The sequence below is a fragment of the Electrophorus electricus genome, chromosome 14 (genome assembly GCF_041902795.1).
Source record: "Electrophorus electricus isolate QZ-2024a chromosome 14, ASM4190279v1, whole genome shotgun sequence".
NCBI classification, from domain to species: domain Eukaryota; kingdom Metazoa; phylum Chordata; class Actinopteri; order Gymnotiformes; family Gymnotidae; genus Electrophorus; species Electrophorus electricus.
The window spans coordinates 6,420,482-6,441,288 of NC_137510.1; the positions used below are offsets into that span (position 1 = coordinate 6,420,482).

At 43.5% G+C, this 20,807-nt stretch overlaps 1 protein-coding gene across 11 annotated transcripts in view; it reads right to left on the reverse strand.

Annotated features, from left to right (window-relative positions):
- srcin1b (SRC kinase signaling inhibitor 1b) overlaps positions 1–20,665 on the reverse strand; it is a 52,738-nt gene extending 32,073 nt beyond the window's left edge. For 10 of the 11 annotated variants that reach the window (XR_014116892.1, XR_014116890.1, XR_014116891.1 and 7 more), the window contains exons 1-2: positions 20,400–20,665; positions 3,950–4,184 (exon numbers count right to left, since the gene is read on the reverse strand). Coding sequence is in view for 6 of the 11 variants with exons in the window: in XM_081696193.1 (XP_081552319.1) it covers positions 3,950–4,138 (189 nt within the window). In the remaining 5 variants the exon portion in view is untranslated. Of the gene's footprint in view, positions 1–3,949; positions 4,185–10,950; positions 11,104–20,399 lie in introns of those variants that run through there. The other variant, XM_081696191.1, reaches the window with a different exon arrangement.
- Between the last annotated feature and the right edge of the window lie 142 nt (positions 20,666–20,807).

Genomic DNA, 20,807 nt, shown 5'->3' on the forward strand with positions numbered 1-20,807 from the left:
AAAATCAATACTTCTCATTTGGGAAGCAATATTTTAAGACTTGTTCATGTTTTTTGGGGGGTTTTTTTTTCCGCTCGATAGAGGTTTTATATGGATTTAAGGGAATTCGAGTGAGTCAGGAAGAGTCAGCTGTGGAATGAATCATTTGCATCATAATAAATAACAAGCCACTAAGAGAGATAAATTCATCCTTTCTCTGACATCCCATTAAAACCCAAATCAGGAAGCATGGCATCTGGCTGTTCCTGTTACTGTGGCAACATAGGCCTCCATCCAAAAGAACCCCTTTAAAAACAGTATGTATATATATATATATATATATATATATATAGAGAGAGAGAGAGAGAGAGAGAGAGAGAGAGAGAGAGAGAGAGAGAGAGAGAGAGAGAGAGAGAGAGAGAGAGAGAGAGAGAGAGAGAGAGAGAGAGAGAGATAGATAGATAGATAGATAGATAGATAGATAGATAGATAGATAGATAGATAGATAGATAGATAGATAGATAGATAGATAGATAGATAGATAGATAGATAGATAGATACCAAAAAGGCTGTCCGAGTGATCATGACACTAATCTGGAGGACTGACGCCAACATTCCAAAATCCATTCCAACATTCTAAAATGCATCAATCACTACAAAAATTAAAGCACACAGTGCAAGAAATAGCAGAAGGAAACCAGTTAACAGCTGCATTGCTGTGTCTAAAAAGACCTGATTATTTGACACTAATGTGTTTTTTCTTGGTTTTCCATTAAAAGCATACAAAGGAAATGCCCATACAAATCAAGTTTGCATGAAAAGAACATTTTAGAAATGTTTTTGCATATATTGCTTGAATTAGAGCCCTGCTATTCTGTTGATCAGCAAACCTAAATATAATGAAAATGTATGATTTAAATAGTAACAGATCAGAAGGCATACTATTCGTATGCTATACTTACTTACAGTAAGAGACAGCGTGTGCCCCACGTCTAAACATAACAGCCTCACAAATGCTGAGCCATGTGGGGCTCTTTGTGTGAGAACACTCACACTACCTGTACTGTCTTTACAAACTCCCTGACATCTCGATGACACTCTCAGATTGGTGACTGTTTAACTACTCTTATAAGGGACTTGTAACAGCTGGGCCTGTATAATACCAAGGAGGCAGGCATATCTCAGTGTTGACTTTAGCGTGAGTTTACTGTGGGCACACAAATGGACTGTCCCTATATTTGGGCAAACATCAGCCAACACAGACTCCTGCTCAGGATTTCAGGGAAGGTGATGTCCCCCTTTTCACAGTCTGGTCTTTAACATCTTAAACACTGCTAGCCATGACAAACACCCTCTAGTGTGTTCGGTTGGTGGGGCGTAGTACATGCTGGAGTCGGTCCAACATGCAGACTGAGGCCAAAGACAACGCAGACACTTTGAAAAATATCGAGACCACACTCACATGCACACACACACACACACACACACACACACCTCCCTAAGACCCAACAGCCACTCTGCACCTGCCAGACTACTATGTGGTGTGTTATGACAGGATATCAGCCATAGTGGTAAGAAAAAAGTGTGCAACTAAAGAGTCAGAGACGCTGTGGAAGCTCCTGAAGAGCCCTGGCTCCCAAGCAGCAAATTTAGCACCCTGTTCAGGGCATGTAAAACGTCCACTTAAATGTGCAGCCGTGCCCCCCTGTCGCTGGTTACAAATGATTTGTTAAGCATGATAAATGACGTAACCTGCATGCCGTCGTCCTGTCAGACAGAAAATGGCAACAAAGATGGATCCATGGGGAACTTCCAACCGTCACGTGGCAATTAAAACATACTGAACACAGATTTCGCATCCGTTATGTAATTATCCCCAATACAGTCAGAATGCCTTTGTTAAATGTTGATACCAGCATCTCGGCCCTTTGAAATACATGGTGTAAAGTTAGCATTGCGAGTGCATCTAGAATCCTGGTTGTGCCTGGCCCTTTGTGAAGCATTATTCCTTACAAGCTGGAAGATCTCTGAACAACAGAAGTGGGTGACTGTCAGCGCACAGAGTGTTTAAGCGGCTTTTTGTAGCGCACACGCTCAAACACTCACACACATACACACACACACACACACTCACACTCACATATGTCACATGGACACAGAATTGATCCAAGTCTGTATGTGTGCCTGTGTATGCAGGAGGAAGAGGAGTGGAGAGATGAAGTCACAGTGTGATCTGCATGTTAAGCAGGCTGGTGCCCACCCCGGTCTTCCTCTGGCATTCCCTCGCTCTCTCTCTCCTCCACTCTCTGTCTCTCTCTCCCTATTACTAGCTTCTACTCTCTCTTTCTATCACTCTCTCTTCCGCTCTCCCTCACTCTCTCTTTCACTCTCTCCTTCGCTCTGTCTCCATCTCTTTCTCTGTCTACATGGTTTTGTTTGTGTCTCTCTTTTGAGCATGCAAGTGCACACACACACACACACACACACACACTGCTCAAAATATAGCATAGACCATGTTTCTCTCATGGTCTGTGCTATATTTTGCCTTCAGTGTTCCAGTATTTCTCAGAACACACACACACACACACACACACACAGACACACACACACACACACACACAAACACACTTAAACACGCATACTGCGGCAGGCTCCTCAGCCACACCTGATTGTGCCCACACACGCACATTTCCTACAACAACACACAAGTGGTACAGTTCAGAAGCACAAGATTGCTGCCATGGTATGCAAACAGATGCCATGTAAATGTAACACACACACATCCCATGACAAGGCAGTAAATCAACCAACACAGACACATTTCTCTCCATGAAAAGGTAGAATCGTGCACGCACACTCTGCAAATCTCACTCCTCCTCACCTGGTTCTATGAGCATCCTTCTTCACCTCAACCAAATTATCAACCAGTCAGGTACAGTTTCTCTCTCTCTCTCTCTGTCTCTCTCTCTCTCTCTCTCACTCACTCACTCACTCTGTTTCTCTCGTTCTCCCCCTCTTTTTGGTCCGTCTCTGTTTGTTCAGTGCAAATTGGTCATGTCTTCACTGATTAATGAACGTACCGTACCATGGCTAATTAATTAGCTCCGGGTTCTCTCCTCCTCCCGGCTCCTCTACCCCTCCTCTCCTCCTGCTCCCTTGCTCCCTTCTTCCGTCTCTCCATTTACGGACTGCAGATCACAGAAAATCCCTCGCCTCGGGTGCCTCCGTCACTCTCTCCTCTCCTTCTCCCCCTCACCCCTCCCACCCTCGCTCTCTGTCACCTCCTTCACTTCACCCTTTCCTTCACTCCGTTAAGGACACCTGGTTCTCTCTTATCGCTCTCTTCCCTCTCGAATTCCTCATTCTCTCCCTCTCTTCTGGTTTCTCTTCTTTAGTGGTGCTTGCTTCATGCCGGCTATGCTATGTGATATCATTGACTTCCTTATATGGGCTTGGGGTTGCCGTGGAAACGGCAGACTCCACCTGTCCAGACCCCCACCCACCCACCCCACCCCCCCCCCCTTCTGGCACCGTCGCCAGCGGTGGCTGCAGCAGGGTAAGTACACAGAGCGAGCGGCCCAGAGGTGGAGAGAAAGAGAGAGGGATGACGACACAGAATTAAGGAGGGAAGAAAAGAAGAGGAGATGGATTTGCAGAGGGAAGATCAGCTGAAGAGCATGAGGAGAGGCTTTCCTTTTACACCATGCATATATCCAGAACACACGAAATCCTTCCCCTGCGTATATATATATATATCACACAGACACACCCACATACACACATACACAAACTTTAAGACACAGACCAATTACTGCGTCCATTTTTTATAAAAGAATTCTGAACATGGATGCTTGTGAGCTTCTTCTCTCTCTTCTTCTCCCTCTCTCTCACACACACACACACTCACACAAATGCAGTAGCATGTTTATAAGTAACACACACACACACAGACACAACCTTCTGTGTGTACCTGTTGTCGTGAGCAATTGCCGCTCACAAGCGTGGCAGCATGATGGCCCGGGTGCTTGATTCGCTGTCTCTCGGCGTCACCCTTGTGGATCTTAGCCATTGCGTCCATGTCAGGGCTGGAGAAGCGTCGCGGACTGACGGCCAGGGTGTGGTACTGACGCTGGCAATCTGCATGCTCTCCCCGAAACATCCCCACTCCTTGCTCTTCTAGCACTCCTGTTGTCTCCACACCAGACCTGTGGGGTCACCGATGCAAGGATCAAAGGTCAAGGATCGAAAGGTCAAGGAAAGAAATGCATATACACACACACACCTCTACACTACTGAGATTCAGAGATCTGAAAGATTCAGAACGAGAGAGTTAGAAGATTGGCAAAGAGAAAAAGAAAGTGGCAGAATGATGGAAGTGGTAGCAGGAGAGAGAAAGAAAGAGAGCGTGAAAGAATGGAAGGCAAGATAAAAGCATGAAGAGTTTTTTTAAGATTAGAATGGGGAGGGAAGAAATTTTCTTCAATTGTCAAGATTAAATCTGAACACAAGTGACATTTCAAGGTGGAATCTCATGGCACAAAGCTGATGGAGAGAGTGTGTGTGTACAAATGTATGCGAATAGTCACCTTTGTGTGTGTGCATCATGTGTGCGTCTGAAGTGTTGAAGTGGCTGGATACTGACACACTCTGTGTATGTTTGTAAGGTGTATGTTGTGATTATGCATTTGACTAGAGAAAAAAGCAGTATGACAGCAGGACGGTTTCACCATATCCCATGTAATCTATACCAAAAACTGGTCTTCCTGTCTCTCTTTCTCAGTCTTTAACCTGCATTTTTCTCTCTACATCTTGTGACTCTGCTTCTATTAAACATAGCATTTCATCTCAGGAGCAGGCCTTTAGCGTGAATTTAAACACATGCACTCACACACTGACCAAATCCTACACAAGCATACACACGCAAATACAAAAAGAAACAGCATTCAAGCATAACCAAGCCTAGACACATCCTCTACTCATGTCTGAAGATGTGTACAACACACACACACACGGCTTCTCTCTCTGACTAGCGACATGTCAGGAACAAAAGTTCACTGACTAATCTGCATGGCTGCATGCCACTCTATTAAAAACCAGGTGCCTGAATAATTTAGTACTGTAAAGATTAAATCACCTTCACTAGCTGTAGGGAAAGAATTAAATGAAAACTGAAAGTTGCTGGAGAAGTGTTTCATCATCGTTCCACTCAAATTCCACATTTTCAAAGATGCAGTCTCAGCATGTACTGGCTTTAAAAATTGCTGTTGTTTTATTGTTTGTTTGATTGCTTACTGTTCCATCTGGGCAAATGTGTTTTCACATCCAAACATTATGTAACAATTGTTGACAGTGTAGTGGCTGGTGTGAGTGTATGCTACAAGATTTGCAGATCAGGTATACTGACCTATCTGTTACACTTGCCTTTTATATTCCGCACGGCTGAGCATAAGCAGGTCACTGCATCCTCTGTGTGTGTCTGTGTGTGTGTGTGCACGTGCCAGTGCGAGTGTGTGTGTTAACATGCTTTCCTGCTGTGCCAGATATACTCAAGGCACAAGGGCAAACTAGTGTTCTCACATACAAATTAGAGTCTGGTGTCACCATGCTACAAAACAAATAAGAACTCCTTTATATGTGACAGAGTACCACAAAAACAACAAATAGCCCTGTCCAGAAAGCACTCCTACTTTCATTTACAGCATACAAATCAGGGCTGTTGATTCATGAAAACACACATAACAAGCAACGTAATGACAGCCAAAGAAAGACCAACCTGAATGGCGCCACTCAGGAAAATATCAAACAAACAGCATAACATACTGTATATTATCCTTGGGGTTTTGACCCAGATTTAGCACTACTCCACCTGTTTTTCTTATTGTTAATGATATTGTTTGTAACTTTACTGACCTATCAAGGGCTTCTGATATGGTGGAAAATTTATACTCAATGAACCACTCAGCAATAGTATGTAATATGGTTTCTTTTTACATATCTCTGATTAAATCCAATCTCATTAGGACAGACTCTTAAAATGTATGACAGAGACCAAGTTTGATAAATATGTTGGAAGTCAAATAACCATCCATCGAATCTCCTTTCAGCGTGTGTGCGCGTGTGTGTATGTGAGAGAGAGAGAGAGAGAGAGAGAGAGAGAGAGAGAGGTGGAAGGGAGAGAAATGCATAATTTTGGCAGTCTTAAAACTTCTCCTAATGGCCCTAGTTTCCTGGACCCAGATTAAATCTAGCTCTGAACTATTAAATATTCTTGGTGCAGGCACAGGAGGCATGACCATGCTCCGAAAATCAGCCCACAGAGACATACATCAGGCTTCCTGTGATCATGGCCACAAACTACACTAAACAGACACTGGCAACCCCTGAGGAGGTGTTCACTGTGAATGGCAGAATGGAAGGGGATTATGCTAGCATGAGTCATACAGAGGTGTATGAGAGGTAGCCTTGGGCAAGGCTGGTAAATCAAGCCTTTTACTGTTGTGACAGTGACAAAGGTAAATATTGAAACCATGAGAAATTGGCCGAGGTGAGAACAGGCTGAGGAATAGGTGGGAAAACAAAGAAGTGAAAACTTTACTGAAGAGCACTGTTTAGAAGGTTACATGACACCTACATTCATGACAACTAACATAAACATTTATAAATTAACATGGTGTAGATGTCATACAGTACCACTACTGGAAATTCTCCACATGACAGTAAGGCATTTTATTTAAGCACAACATACTGCATAAATGGCAAATTTGTAGAGATCCTTTTCCTGTGTATAGCTCAGTCAACCCATTTGACTTAAGGTCTAGAGAAAATATACATAACTATGTTATTGTGATGTTGAGCGGTAAGGAGGCAGACGCATGTGCTGAGAGGAGCGAGATTTAATAGAGGCAAATCCAAAATCAGGGTCGTTTAGGCAGTCCAGTGTCATAGAGCCGACACGGAGAGTACTGGGATACATTACAAAACAAAAACACACAAAGGGAAACTAGGGAAGCAGGCTATAACTAAGGCAGGGGAAAACTCAGGGCTAGGAAACACAAAGGCTAAGATAAACACACAGGCAGAGAATACAAAGAAACAACCATCAAACATTCAAACAAAAAATGAAACCATGAAACAATGAAACCATGAAACAGCAAAACAAACACTGAACAGCCACGACCAAGGCACACAACAGGGTTTAAATACATGAACTCGAAACGAGGGACAGGTGTATGCAATCAAACAATGTGAGGACAAAACGAAACTATGTAACAGAACTAAACACAACAGGGAAAACACGGAACAAGGAAGGGACTGTTTGTGACAGTACCCCCCTCCAAAGTGCGCAACACCGGGGCGCGCTAAACAAGAAACACCAAAACAAGACTAGGACGAGACACCAACAGGAACAGAACGGGAAAGATCAGGAGCAGGGACAGGACCCAGACGAGACGCAGGATCAGACAGGCCAGAAACAGGAACCGAACACAGGACATGATAAGGAGCAGGCACCGGAACATCAGCAGACACAGAAACCGGGGCAACAGGTGAGGACTGAACAGGACAAGAACCAGAAGCAGACACAGAAACCGGGGCAACAGGAGAGACAGGCAAAGAAGCAGGCACAGACATGGAAACAGAACCAACAGAACCAGACTGAGGATGAAAAAAGTGCGGGGAGGGAGGACGAGGACTACAAGCACGCAAAACAGACCAGGCCAGGGACAGGAACAAAAATGGACACAGGCACCGGAACAGACACACGGACAGGCACAGGGACAGAAATAAAGGGAGACACAGGAACCGAAATGGGCACAGAAACAGGCACAGGGACAGACAACACAACAGGAACCAAAACAAAACCAGGCAACAGAGAAGGCAAAAACAATGGGGCAGTAGGAGACACAGGAGAGCTTGGAGGAGTGACCAGGGGGACAGGCCTGGCACGAGGCACGGGGACTTGTGGAGTTGTTTGTCCCACTCCAGGAATGGGAACTGGTGGGTCCAGGGGTGCGGCTGCGGCCATCAGCAGCGGCGGCGGGTCTGGAAGCGCGGCAGCGGCCATGGACGGCGGCGGCAGGTCCGGAGGCATGGCAGAGGCAGTCAGGACTGACAGCAGGTCTAGGGGGTCCAGAGACGAGGCTGCGGGAACAGACCTGGTAACAGGTTGGACGGCATCAACTAGGCCGGGAACAGGGACGGAACTGGTGGCATCCACTATGCCGGGAACAGGAACCGGATCAGGATGGGTGGCGTCTCTCACGCCAGGACCAGGATCAGGATGGGCGGCATCTCTCACGCCAGGAACAGGACCACGATCAGGACGGGCGGCGTGTCTCGTGCTGGGAACAGGACCATACTGAGTGGCTTGTGGGATAGCCACAGACACTGGTGGGGTGACCCTGAAGGAACACACAGACGCAAAACCCTCTCGGCAGCTCCCAGAGCGCATACGGGCTAGGGGAGCTCACATTTGCACTTGAGCACCAACTGAGTGCCTAGAAACAGGTTAACTGCGCATTCACTCCACCAACTCACATCTTGCGCTGCAGGCCGCTCCCCCCTGCAGCGTTGGTCAAGAAGGGTAGACTCTTGGCGCTTACCTGAGATCTCGTCGTCATCAAAATAAACGTGATCCTGCTTTTTCCAGGGATGACGAGATGCCTGTGTACCCACAGCGCCAGGGGATTTGCTGTCTCTGGTTTGGTGGCGCTGAGACGTAACAAACTCGGACTGTGTAGAAACAGCCGAAGTTTCGTCCCAGCGAAACCACCTCCCAGAGTCTCGCTCTCTCGCTGCGTCCTTGTTAGGCTGTTCATTCTGTAACATTGAGCGGTAAGGAGGCGGACGCATGTGCTGAGAGGAGCAGGATTTAATTGGGGCAAATCCAAAATCAGGGTCGTTTAGGCAGTCCAGGGTCATAGAGCCGACACGGGGAGTACTGGGATACATTACAAAACAAAAACACACAAAGGGAAACTAGGGAAGCAGGCTATAACTAAGGCAGGGGAAAACTCAGGGCTAGGAAAAACAAAGGCTAAGATAAACACACAGGCACGGAATACAAAGAAACAACCATTAAACATTCAAACATTAATTCAAACAATGAAACCATGAAACAATGAAACCATGAAACCGCAGAACATGGAAGGGACTGATCGTGACAGTTATAACAGTATCATGGCATGGCATAGGGATTCATCATGACTGCCAAATGGAAATAATTTAATCAATTTAAGACCATTGTTTTAAATAAAATAAAAAAGTCATTCATATATAATAAAATTTACATTTCACTTAATTCAAATGTATTTACTGAGAATTTGTAAGTTTACAGTTATGGATTATAGCCCATCTGTCAGAGTTTGTGCTAATGTCCAGTATAACATACACCAAATATTAAAATACATCATAACAGGGTAAAAACTGAAACTGAGTCAGAAACTTGAAACTGAAACATGTTACAGTTTTGCATTTCATTGCTAAGACAGTACAGAGGATACTATTAGAGTACTTTTTTGAAGTTCTAACTTTTGTTTAGTTTTACATACATCCTCACTTGCTGTGTGATTTCACCTCACAGCGTAATGACATATCATAATGTTACCAAAAATCTGCATCACTTGACATAGTTGTCAACTTGACATCAGTGTTGAAAAAAGCAGTTGTTATGACAGCAAATGCTTATCATAACAGAATTAAGCATTTATAAATGTTTACGCATGTTTAAGTCAGTTGTCAAGAAAGGCTAATATACATGTCATGTATCCTAAGCAGTGCTCTTCAGTATAGTTTTTTTTAAAAGATTCTAATGAGACATGCTTTTTAACTGAAGAAAGTGTTGGAAATCACCTATATGTCAGTCATTCTAAAACCTGGATCACTACATAAATGCCAGGGTCTGTGAATCAAAGTGACATGGTTATGAAAGACTCAAGGTACTATTCTTCCCACTAAAGTCAGGATGAAGAGCAGGAGGTAGTTAGTGACTATTGGTTACATATACTTGCAGGTTGCATTAGTTGCATGACCTTAAGTTAACTAATTTTTGGTATATTTTCACAATACTCAATTTAGGAGTTTTTTTTTTTAATTGTCACATTTTACTTGCCCATATTTAGTTATTAATTTCTTATTTTGTTTACTTTCATTACAATTTCATGTCTTCACTTTCTGTGCTATTTGTACTAAGAAAGTACACTGCAACTCAAAACCCCCAAGTAGTATCATCTTACTTTTTAACTCCAATTGTTTTGTTGTACATGACATTTACCTGACACTTTTATCCAAAAAAGTCCTTATAATTATGAGTGAGTACATCCAAAGTGACTTATAATTATGAGTGAGTACAACTTGAGCAATTGAGGGTTAAGGGGCCCTTGCTCAGGGGCCCACCAACTTGGCAGTGGTGGGGCTTGAACCAGCAACTTTCCAATTACAAGTTAAGCACCTTAACCACTGAGCTTACTTTACTTCTACTTCTGGCTATTCTATTGGATGTGGGCCCTTGTGCGGTATTACAAGCTTTTGCTGTTTTGGGTAGGAAAAGCAGGCCATTTTGGAATACATTACATTCCAAGCATACTTGTTTGTTTGTTCACATGATTTGAGTGTATTCTGAGTATAAGAGCATTTAAGATGATGATGTATTACTACATAGTATCAAATATAAAACAAAATTAAAACAAAAAATTAAGTCTCTGGAGTATCTCTGAAAAGATCTATTAATGAGTTAAAACAGGTTGCAATAAAGTTAGTATAGCTTCCCAAAAATGCAGCTTTACATAAACAGAAAACTTGCTTGCACTACTTAAGAATTACTGCATGTCACTTTGCAGTTTCAAGGAAACAATCTAAGCCAAGTACATGAGGTGCAATGATGAGAGTAAGACAAGCGTTCCGGGTGCACAGAACAGAAACGCAAAAGCTGATGAAGAGGTGGGTGGATGGACGGACACTTTAATACAAGCCTACTTGGGTTGGCCGCATTTCTAGGGAGCGACATGGGGGCGCCGTGCAGCCTTGAGAAGTCTGGCAGGAGGACAGCTGCGCTGAAATATGACATCACGCCGGACAGGGCCATTACTTAGCAGGAGAGAGGCGCGGGCTAATGACTTCACAGCCGTAAATCAACTCGACCGCTGTGCACTCACAATGTCAGCTTCTCAAATGACAAGAGAGAGGGAGAGAGAAAAGGAGGGAAAAGCAAGAGATACAGATAGACAGATAGATGAAGAAGAGAAAGGGCCACTGGCAACACTTCACAGGACTGAAGGATTATGAGTGCTGCGTTAATTAAAAGGTGAATCTAAAAGAGATTAATCACCAGATAAACTCAAAGTTTAATTACAGATGTGTGCAGACTCAAAGTATGCCCTCCGGACAGAGCTTTACTAGATTTGTGTCGAATCTACATTACTTGTTCATGAACTTCAGCACTGAAGCAACACTGACACATAGAATTAAGGGATCCTAGAGGGCTAAAATCTGCAAAAATCCATCTGTAATTCATTTCCAAAACAACTACACTTCTCAGCGTACCAACTAGACTTAGAACATTTGCCAGTGCTTTTGTGATTTGTACTGGGTTTCAGATTAGCTTTTTTTTTTTTTTTTTTTTTACCAATAATATAGAACACCATTGTCAGGCTTTACATTCCAGTTCTTTCTCTGAAAACCCAAGAACATGTAATTGTAATATTCACTACAGCCAACGGCAGTATTAAATTAAAATTAAATCAGCACTAGCTCATGGAACTAGCACACAGCTGAGAGTGTGCAGCGGGGGGAGATTACAGCAGTATGGACTTACTCTTGTTTTACAGGACCTTCATAGTGGTGGCTGGTGGGGCAGAACTAACAAAGTAATGTTGTAAACACTTAAACACCAGACCCAGATGTTTAGTCCCATATGCTACTAAGACATGACTCGGGATTAGTTTGTCCATGATGCTCCCTCAACACACAGACATCCTACCACACACACACAGACATCCTACCACACACACACACACACACACACACACACATACACAAGATGGTTGAACCTGATATAGAGCTTGAAACAGTTGGTCTAGCAGAGAGAGGGATAATAGTTTCTGTATTAAGCCCATAGATGGAGAATGCATATGCTCAAAGGATGTTTAGGTAAATAGCTTATAAGGTGCCCTTATCAGATACAGCCTTGTATTTATAAAATTGTTTAAATATGCTCTTAGCTGTTATTAATTCTATAGAAATTAAATGAAAGAAAACAAACCTTTTTTAATTTGCTTCAAAAATTCTCTGTGCTTTCATCAGCAGGACATTTCTAATTTCTAAAATTGCTATTTTAAAATTCAGAATCTGCAAAGAAAAAATCTGAAATTTCAAGGGGCTTAAGAAAAAGAAAATTGGAAAAATTGCAGTAGAGAGTCATCTTGTTTTCAGGTTACTTGCATCATAAAAGGAATGATCACAGACTGTGCTGACATGCTGAAAAAAAACACAGAAATGACTGCAAAATAAACACCGCATCACATGTTACCTGCCCAGAAGCCAACCGAGTAAGAAAGCTAAAAGATTGCTACTCAACAAGTGGTAGGAAAAACAATTTGCACACAGACATAAATAAGAAACAACAGTGCATATCAACAATATCTGAAACATATCTGAAACATGTTTGGATGAAAATCATATCTGACAAAGAATCACATCTTTTACTGTCTTCAAATCTCCACATTTCAGCATGTCAGATTAAGAGGCCAGATTAATACTCATATCTAATGCATCCTTTGTTTTCCAGCTTCTGCAACCCTTAACATACACATTACCGATGCCTGACAGACAGTGCAAGACTATGTCTTGTGTTTGCATCAGTTTTGAATCTTTTTATCTGTAGATTATCTAGATTTATTACACATGCTAAGAAAAGACAAAAGTGAAAAAAGAAAATGAAAACTGTAAAATAGGATTATGGCTGCAGAAATTCCTCAAAACAGACACTCGATGTAATGGAGATATCTTTACAGCTACTATTCATGCTGATGATGTCACATGGAGACTGTTCAGATGATGTGAAGGACAAAAAGACGCAGCTGGTAGAGATTAAATGGCTAATCAGATTCTAATTAGCAGCAGAAGCGAAACAGCAGGACACATATACACCAACATATTCAAACTTGCATATGGGCAGTTTGGACTTCCAATGTGGCAAAGAGAACCATGAGTGTTAAGGCATTACCTCCTACTACTGAAGATCCAAACATAACATTTTGTTGGATTTACCTCTGCCATACCAGCTGCTTTTTGATCCATTGAGTAAGTAGCCCTGTGCCATGCCATGGATGGAATCTGTGGGGCCATACCATGGATGATGCCATAAAGCCCTGGTTGCCTGTAGTGCTGGAGATGGAGTTTGTCCACAGGTAACATGAAAAAAATCATGCACGGACAAGCCTTACCTAAGGCTACAGACTATTCACCATACAGGACAAGCCTCACCTAAGGCTAGAGGCTATTCACCATACAGGACAGACCTCACCTAAGGTTACAGACTATTCACCATACAGGACAGACCTCACCTAAGGCTACAGACTATTCACCATACTGGACAAACGTCACCTAAGGCTACAGACTATTCACCATACTGGACAAACGTCACCTAAGGCTACAGACTATTCACCATACTGGACAAACGTCACCTAAGGCTACAGACTATTCACCATACTGGACAAGCCTCACCTAAGGCTAGAGGCTATTCACCATACAGGACAAGCCTCACCTAAGGCTACAGACTATTCACCATACAGGACAAGCCTCACCTAAGGCTACAGACTATTCACCATACAGGACAAGCCTCACCTAAGGCTAGAGGCTATTCACCATACAGGACAGACCTCACCTAAGGTTACAGACTATTCACCATACAGGACAGACCTCACCTAAGGCTACGGACTATTCACCATACAGGACAAACGTCACCTAAGGCTATGGACTATTCACCATACAGGACAAACGTCACCTAAGGCTACAGACTATTCACCATACTGGACAAACGTCACCTAAGGTTACAGACTATTCACCATACAGGACAAGCCTCACCTAAGGCTACAGACTATTCACCATACAGGACAAGCCTCACCTAAGGCTACAGACTATTCACCATACAGGACAAGCCTCACCTAAGGCTAGAGGCTATTCACCATACAGGACAAACCTCACCTAAGGTTACAGACTATTCACCATACAGGAAAAGCCTCACCTAAGGTTGCAGACTATTCACCATACAGGACAAACGTCACCTAAGGTTACAGGCTATTCACCATACAGGACAAGCCTCACCTAAGGTTACAGGCTATTCACCATACAGGACAAGCCTCACCTAAGGTTACAGACTATTCACCATACAGGACTAGTCTCACCCTCTTTTTCTTTCTTCCCCCTTCCCTCTCCCCCATAGAAGGAAAAACATTTCTTTAACCTTTGACCATGATGGCAGTCTGCCCTTTAAGGGAACACACCAGATGGAGATTGACAATAATCAACACCCCAAGGACATGCACTTCAGTTACACATTTGTGCACACACGCGCGCGCACACACACACACACACACCCTCACACATGTGCCCACACAGATTCACTCACACACACACTCACACACACTTCCACACACTCACACACACTTCCACACACTCACTCACTCACACTCCATGTATGCATGTTAATAAATTCGGTTGGCTAATTATTTGTGAGGCTCCTGTGGTAGAAGCATTTAGAGAGTCTAGAAATAGAAAACATGAACCGATGTGAATAATGACATGACTTCCTCAGTTTGTCCATCAACTATTCATAACCAATCAGCTGCCGCCAAAACAAACTGCTCTGTTATCTGGGGAATAATTGACATGCTAATGAAATATTCGGCAAGTCAAGGAAAGAAATTAAGAGTATTGAAAAGATGTATGGATGAGTGTAGGAGTGAGGGAGAATACTCTCTTTCTCTCTCTCTCTCTCAGGATTTAGATCATTAAATCTGCCTGACATCAAATGAAGGTTGTGCAGGGATGAGAAAGTGAATGCTGAAACACGTTTAAAAATGCATAGAAAATCGAGAGGCAAGAAGAAACCAGAGATTCCACAATGTCTACAGAAGAGACGCAGAATATGAGAAAGAACATCTGATAGAGATGGTGCCGACCAAAGAGCAATCCCACAAGTTAATATTTTGAATTCAGCCAAACTAAATTGAGATGGAAAGAGAGAGAGAGAGAGAGAGAGAGAGAGAGGCAACAGTGACATGGGTAGTGTAAAACACTCATCAGAAACTGCAAATGCTTTCAAAAAGAGGGACAAGGAACTCAGCACAGATACAAAAATCTATAGCCCATGCAGCACAGTGAAGGAAAGAGGGAGAGAGAAAAGAGCCACAGCAAGATATGGAGAGGTTGAAATGAGACAAGGTGTGAGGAAGAGAGTAAGTGAGAGAGAGGAAGCCTCAGTTCTCCTCTCAGCTGTCTTCACAGTCAGAAGCACAGAGCCTCATGGGAATGGAACGTGTCATGCTGGATAATGGTCTCAACAGAAGGGAAGGCTCAGCAGGAGCAAATGGGGAGCAAAACATGGCTCTTCGCAAAACTACAGCGACTCGGCTCGGAGTGTCCACTTGTTCACAAACACGAATCACGGGTTTAATGTGGGCTGAGTAGAAACTACATATCTGTGTAGAACAGTAGCCAAAGATGGGGGAAGAAACATCCTTGACCAACAGTCAGACTGGCAGGAATACAGGCAAGTGAGATGAGAGATACATAGAGAGACCGATAAGTAAACAAAGGAAAAACAGACCTGATGGACAGAGGGATGGATGGTTGGATCAGCAGTGACAGGTCAAAAGACACATATAGGAATATACGCATTTAAGCAAACAGACAAGAGTGATGGACAGATCAGAAAGCAGATGCTGTAATGAAGGGATCAGATATGGTTCTAAGAGAATTGATTTTTGCAACTGTGTCATCTGATAAATGGAAGTAGAAATGCTTGAGTACATCACTCAGTTCTTTCAGTGTGTCCAAGCAAACACTTATATGCATACAGTTCATAGCTTTTGACAGGTCACTAGCAGACTGAAGGTCAAAAGGACTGAACTGGCTGTAGACAAAAACAGAGAAGGGGCAAGAAACAGAGTGAGAAAGATGGAAGAGAGAGATGGCTTTGTTCTGCATTAGCATAAAGCCCAGCTTTACTGAGGAAAATGCTAAATGTATGCTATGCTGTGTCCACTACACACAACACGTGTTGTCTAACACGTAACATGTCCTGATGCCTCAATTCAGTTCAGCTGTGTGTGTCTCCCTGGTCTCTTTGCTCTCTCATGTAGTGGTGTTTGCCTTTCTTTTGTCTCTTGGCCCTCTCATGTGGTGGTGTTTGTCTCTCTGTTGTCTCTTTGCTTTCTCATGCGGTGGTGTTTGTCTCTCTATTGTCTCTGCTTTCTCATGAGGTGGTGATTTTCTCTCTGATTTCTCTTTGCTCTCTCATGTGGTGGTGTTTGTCTCTCTGTTGTCTCTTTGCTTTCTCATCGAATGTGCTTGTCTCTCTATTGTCTCTTCACTTTCTCATGAGGTGGTGTTTTGCTCTCTGTTGTCTCTTTGTTCTCTCATGCAGTGGTGTTTGTCTCTGTTGCCTTTGCTCTCTCAGGCAGTGGTGTTTGTCATCCAACTGTACCAAATCGCACTGCGCACTCCTGCTGGAGGATGTTTTCTAAGGCGCTGATGCTATGCAGTATCCACCTAGCTATGGTCTGTCTCTCTCTGTCTCTGTCTCTCTGTCTCTCTCTCTCTGTCTCTCTCTCTCTGTGTGTGTGCACATGTTTTCCTAATCTAGGCTGTCTGGAGGGACATGGACAAAATGAGCATGTCTCTCTCTCTTCCTCTAATGAGCAGCTCAACATCTCGCTCCTTCAACAGGATTTGCACTCAGATATAAGGTCTTACACGACACCAAAGTGAGGGAGAGATCCATGAAATGGAGCTGTCCATTGGACTCCATTATTATCCATTACTTTTTATTCTGAAAAACAAAATTACCTACAAAAAGGACTGGTAGCAGTGATAACCACACGTACTGTTCAGTACAAATGTAGTTCAGAGAAGGAAGACAAGTTTCTGCCTGATGTTCTCTCTCAGACTGTGTGTGCACGCATGCAAGCATGTGTACATGTGTGTATGTGGTTGTGTAATATAAATATATCTGGCAGATCTAATCAAAAAGCACTTTTCCCTTTCAGTAGCTCAGCACAAGTACACAAGTACACAATGTCTCTCTTTTTCTCTCTCTCTCGCATGCACGCACACACTCCTTAGCTACCATTTGCATTAGTTTTGTTCGAGAAATTTCTGAGAGGACAGCATGTCTGAATGTACAGACATACACTCACACATTCTTGTATTGCTATATTTGTGGGGTATTTTTATTTATTTGTGTACCTAAAATCATAAATGCAACTAGACACAGAAAGTACAAAAAATCACATACACTCATCTACTATTTGTCTACTAAGTGTTAAAAATCACACATCACACAGATGTCAGGAGGGTACGATGTGTAATTAACAATTAGAGCCAGTAGAGCTGAAGAACAACTGTTTCCTCAGACAGAGACCAGGATTTGACTGGATAGTGGGAAATTTGCAATGGAAAGATCATTTTTTATCTTGGATGCACAATCACTATTCTAGCGACCAGGGACTTGGTAGTAAAAGGCTCTCTGCTGGTGACCGTAAGATTAAACCCAAAGCGGATGTGGATCTTTCGTGTGACAGTGGGTTGTTGGTTCTGGTAGACATTTGGCAGACATTCTTATCCAGAGCGGCTTACGTACACCAATCAAATACAACATTAAAACCACTGACATGTGATGTGAATAACAATGGTTATCTCATTACAATGGCACCTTGCAAGGGGTGGGCTATATTAGGCAGCAAGTTAACAGTCAGTTCTTGAAGTTGATGTGTTGAAAGCGGCAAACATGGGTGTAAGTATCTGAGCAACTCTGACATGGACAACATTGTGATGGAAAAATGACTGGGTCAGAGCATCTCCAAAATGTGGGGTGTTCCCAGTATGCAGTGGTTAGAAACTGTCAAAATTGGTCCAAGGAAAGACAACTGTTGAACCAGTGACAGGCTCATAAATGCACCCAAGGCTCATAAATGCGCATGGGAAGTGAATGCTAGAATGTCTGGTACAATACCACAAATGAACTACTGTGTCACAAATTGCTGAAAAAGTTAATGCTGGCTATAAAGGTGTCAGAACACACATTGCTCTGGGCGATGTTCTGCTGGGAAAAATTGGCTCCTGGCATTAATTTGGATGTTACTTTGACATTTATCACTTACCTACATATTGTTGCAGACCGAGTACATCCTTTAATGGCAATGGTATTCCATAATGGCAGTGGCCTCTTTCAGCAAGATAATGCACCTTGCCACACTGCAAAATTTGTTCAGAAATGGTTTGAGGAATATGAAAAAGTGTTCAAGGTATTGATTTAGCCTCTACATTTCCCAGATCTCAATCCAATCGAGTATCTGTGGGATGTGCTGAAAAACATATCTGATTCATAGAGTCCCTGCCTTGTAACTAACAGGACTTCAAGGACACCTTCACAGGTCTTGTGTAGTCCATGCCTTGATGAGTCAGACCTGTTTTGGCTCATACCCACACTATGGTTGATTGGTATATATTTATATTAATCATACCCATAACATAACTGCACTACCAGGTGAGCTACAAGAGCACTTAGGTACCATTCTATATTAGTATTTCACTCACACAATGCTGATTACCAGCAGGTGTTCAGTAGTAGTCAACCAGTTTACCCCTTGAACTCATGTTCAAACACAATACTAATGGTTAAAATTGACCCACACTGCCACTGCTGTCTTGGCCATGCCACTGCGCAGAGAATACCGTATGGCTGGGATCAATCCCCAGTATTTCCATGCAATGGGGGGGGGGGGGGGGGGGGGCATTATCACCAGCACCACACGTCCATCAAAGATGGACAAGATGTTTCAAAGAAATGTATCAGGAAGGGGTAATCTTGTGAAACAGGACATAAAGTTCATATAAATGACCTGAACAGAATTATTTGAAAGGTAATAGACAGGATACACTGTAACCATACAGGTGCATCTCTCCTGAACAGCGTTGTTTGAAGGGTAATAGAGAGGATACACTGTAACCATACAGGTGCATCTCTCCTGCCATCACTTTCAAATCATCTGCTGTTGAAGCGAGTGAACGGACATGTAGGTGTGCTGTTTTGACAGCGTTATTACAACGGTACATTTGTCATGGAAAGCACGGTCACCCTCGAACTCCCATGTCTGGCTTTTCAAGGCTTTCACTTTTCCTCTCTATGTCTCTCTTTATCGCTCTTATGTCTCAGTGCTTTCATCATTTTCTCCTTCTCTAACTCATTTGTACCACTCATGTTTGCTCCCAGCCCCCACCACCATCTCTCTGTTGTTTTTCTCCTTCCTGTCTTCCGTCTCTTCTTGATCTTTTTTCTCTCTGCTCTTTGGACCCATTGGAGCGGTCTGGGTGTGGAGCCGGGGGTGGTGTCCCAGACATGCAAGTCTGGAAGCTGAGGTCAGGGACAGTCAGTCAGACCGGCAGCCCCTGTCTCACCCCTCGCCAGGCTCCAGCTCCTGCAGGTCCTGCCGGCTCCATTTGGAAGCACCAAGATCTTCTAAGATGCTGAGCTTTAGGGACTCTATCTCCTATCACTCTCTTTGCCTGTCATTATTCTCTCTATTCACCTCCCCTCTCTCTCTCTTTCTGTCCATGCTGTTTGTGTAGCTCTCCTCTCATCTATAATAGAGCTCTTTGATGGTTGTCTGCAGAGCAATTACTACCATCACTGCTCCCCCACCCCCCACCTCTGCAGACTATGAAAGGATGAGCACAAGATATTGAGCACACACTTTTCTCTCTTTTATACAGACATCTATTGCCCACCGCATTCAGATTATATTCAAGACCCATTATGGTGCATTAAAACCCATAGCAGCTATAGAGCTCTCCTACGGCAATAAGTACAGCATTAAACCATCAGTCTCTCTCTCTCCCTCATACCATGGCATATAAATCCTAATTCTATTTAAATATAACTTGGTTTCTGTCTCCGAGAGAGAAAGGATGCTGGTGTTGCGGTAAAAGGGTAAAATCATTTCATTGCCAAGGGGCTATTCACACGCACGCACACAGAACCGAACATGGACAGTAACAAAACCAAGGACAGAAGTTATCCTTTTACGTGAAACTACGACCAGTCTGTATTTCTCTGTGGAACTGTTTAAAGAAGTCCCATATCTGAATGGAAAAAAAAATCCCTGCTGAGATTATAACTGCTCTAGGACAGCGCCTCTACATACCTGCTCAAGCCCAAGCTCCGTCTCCTCCGCGCGCTGTCTTCTTTAAGCCAGTCACCCAGTTTTCTGTCCTCGTCCTCATGCAGCCTTCTCTTCTCTATCCATCCTCATCTCTCTCTCCCGCTCTCCTTCTCTCTCCCTCTCTTCCTCCATCTGTCTCCGTCCCTCGAAAGAAAGCGGTGAGCACCAGTCGTATGATGGTCAGCGTGGTGCGCGTGCGTGCGTGTGTCAGCGCGTCAAACACATGCTGTTGCAGGGCTTTAGCTTCGCAGGGCACAGCCAGCCCTCATCTGATATTCAAGTCCCCACCCCCTCTTTTTAAAGGTGCAGTGCCTACATTCAGTCCACACGGTGGGTAGGGAACATGGATCAAACCAATAGCTACAAAACATCGAGGGGTGGCACGTAAGA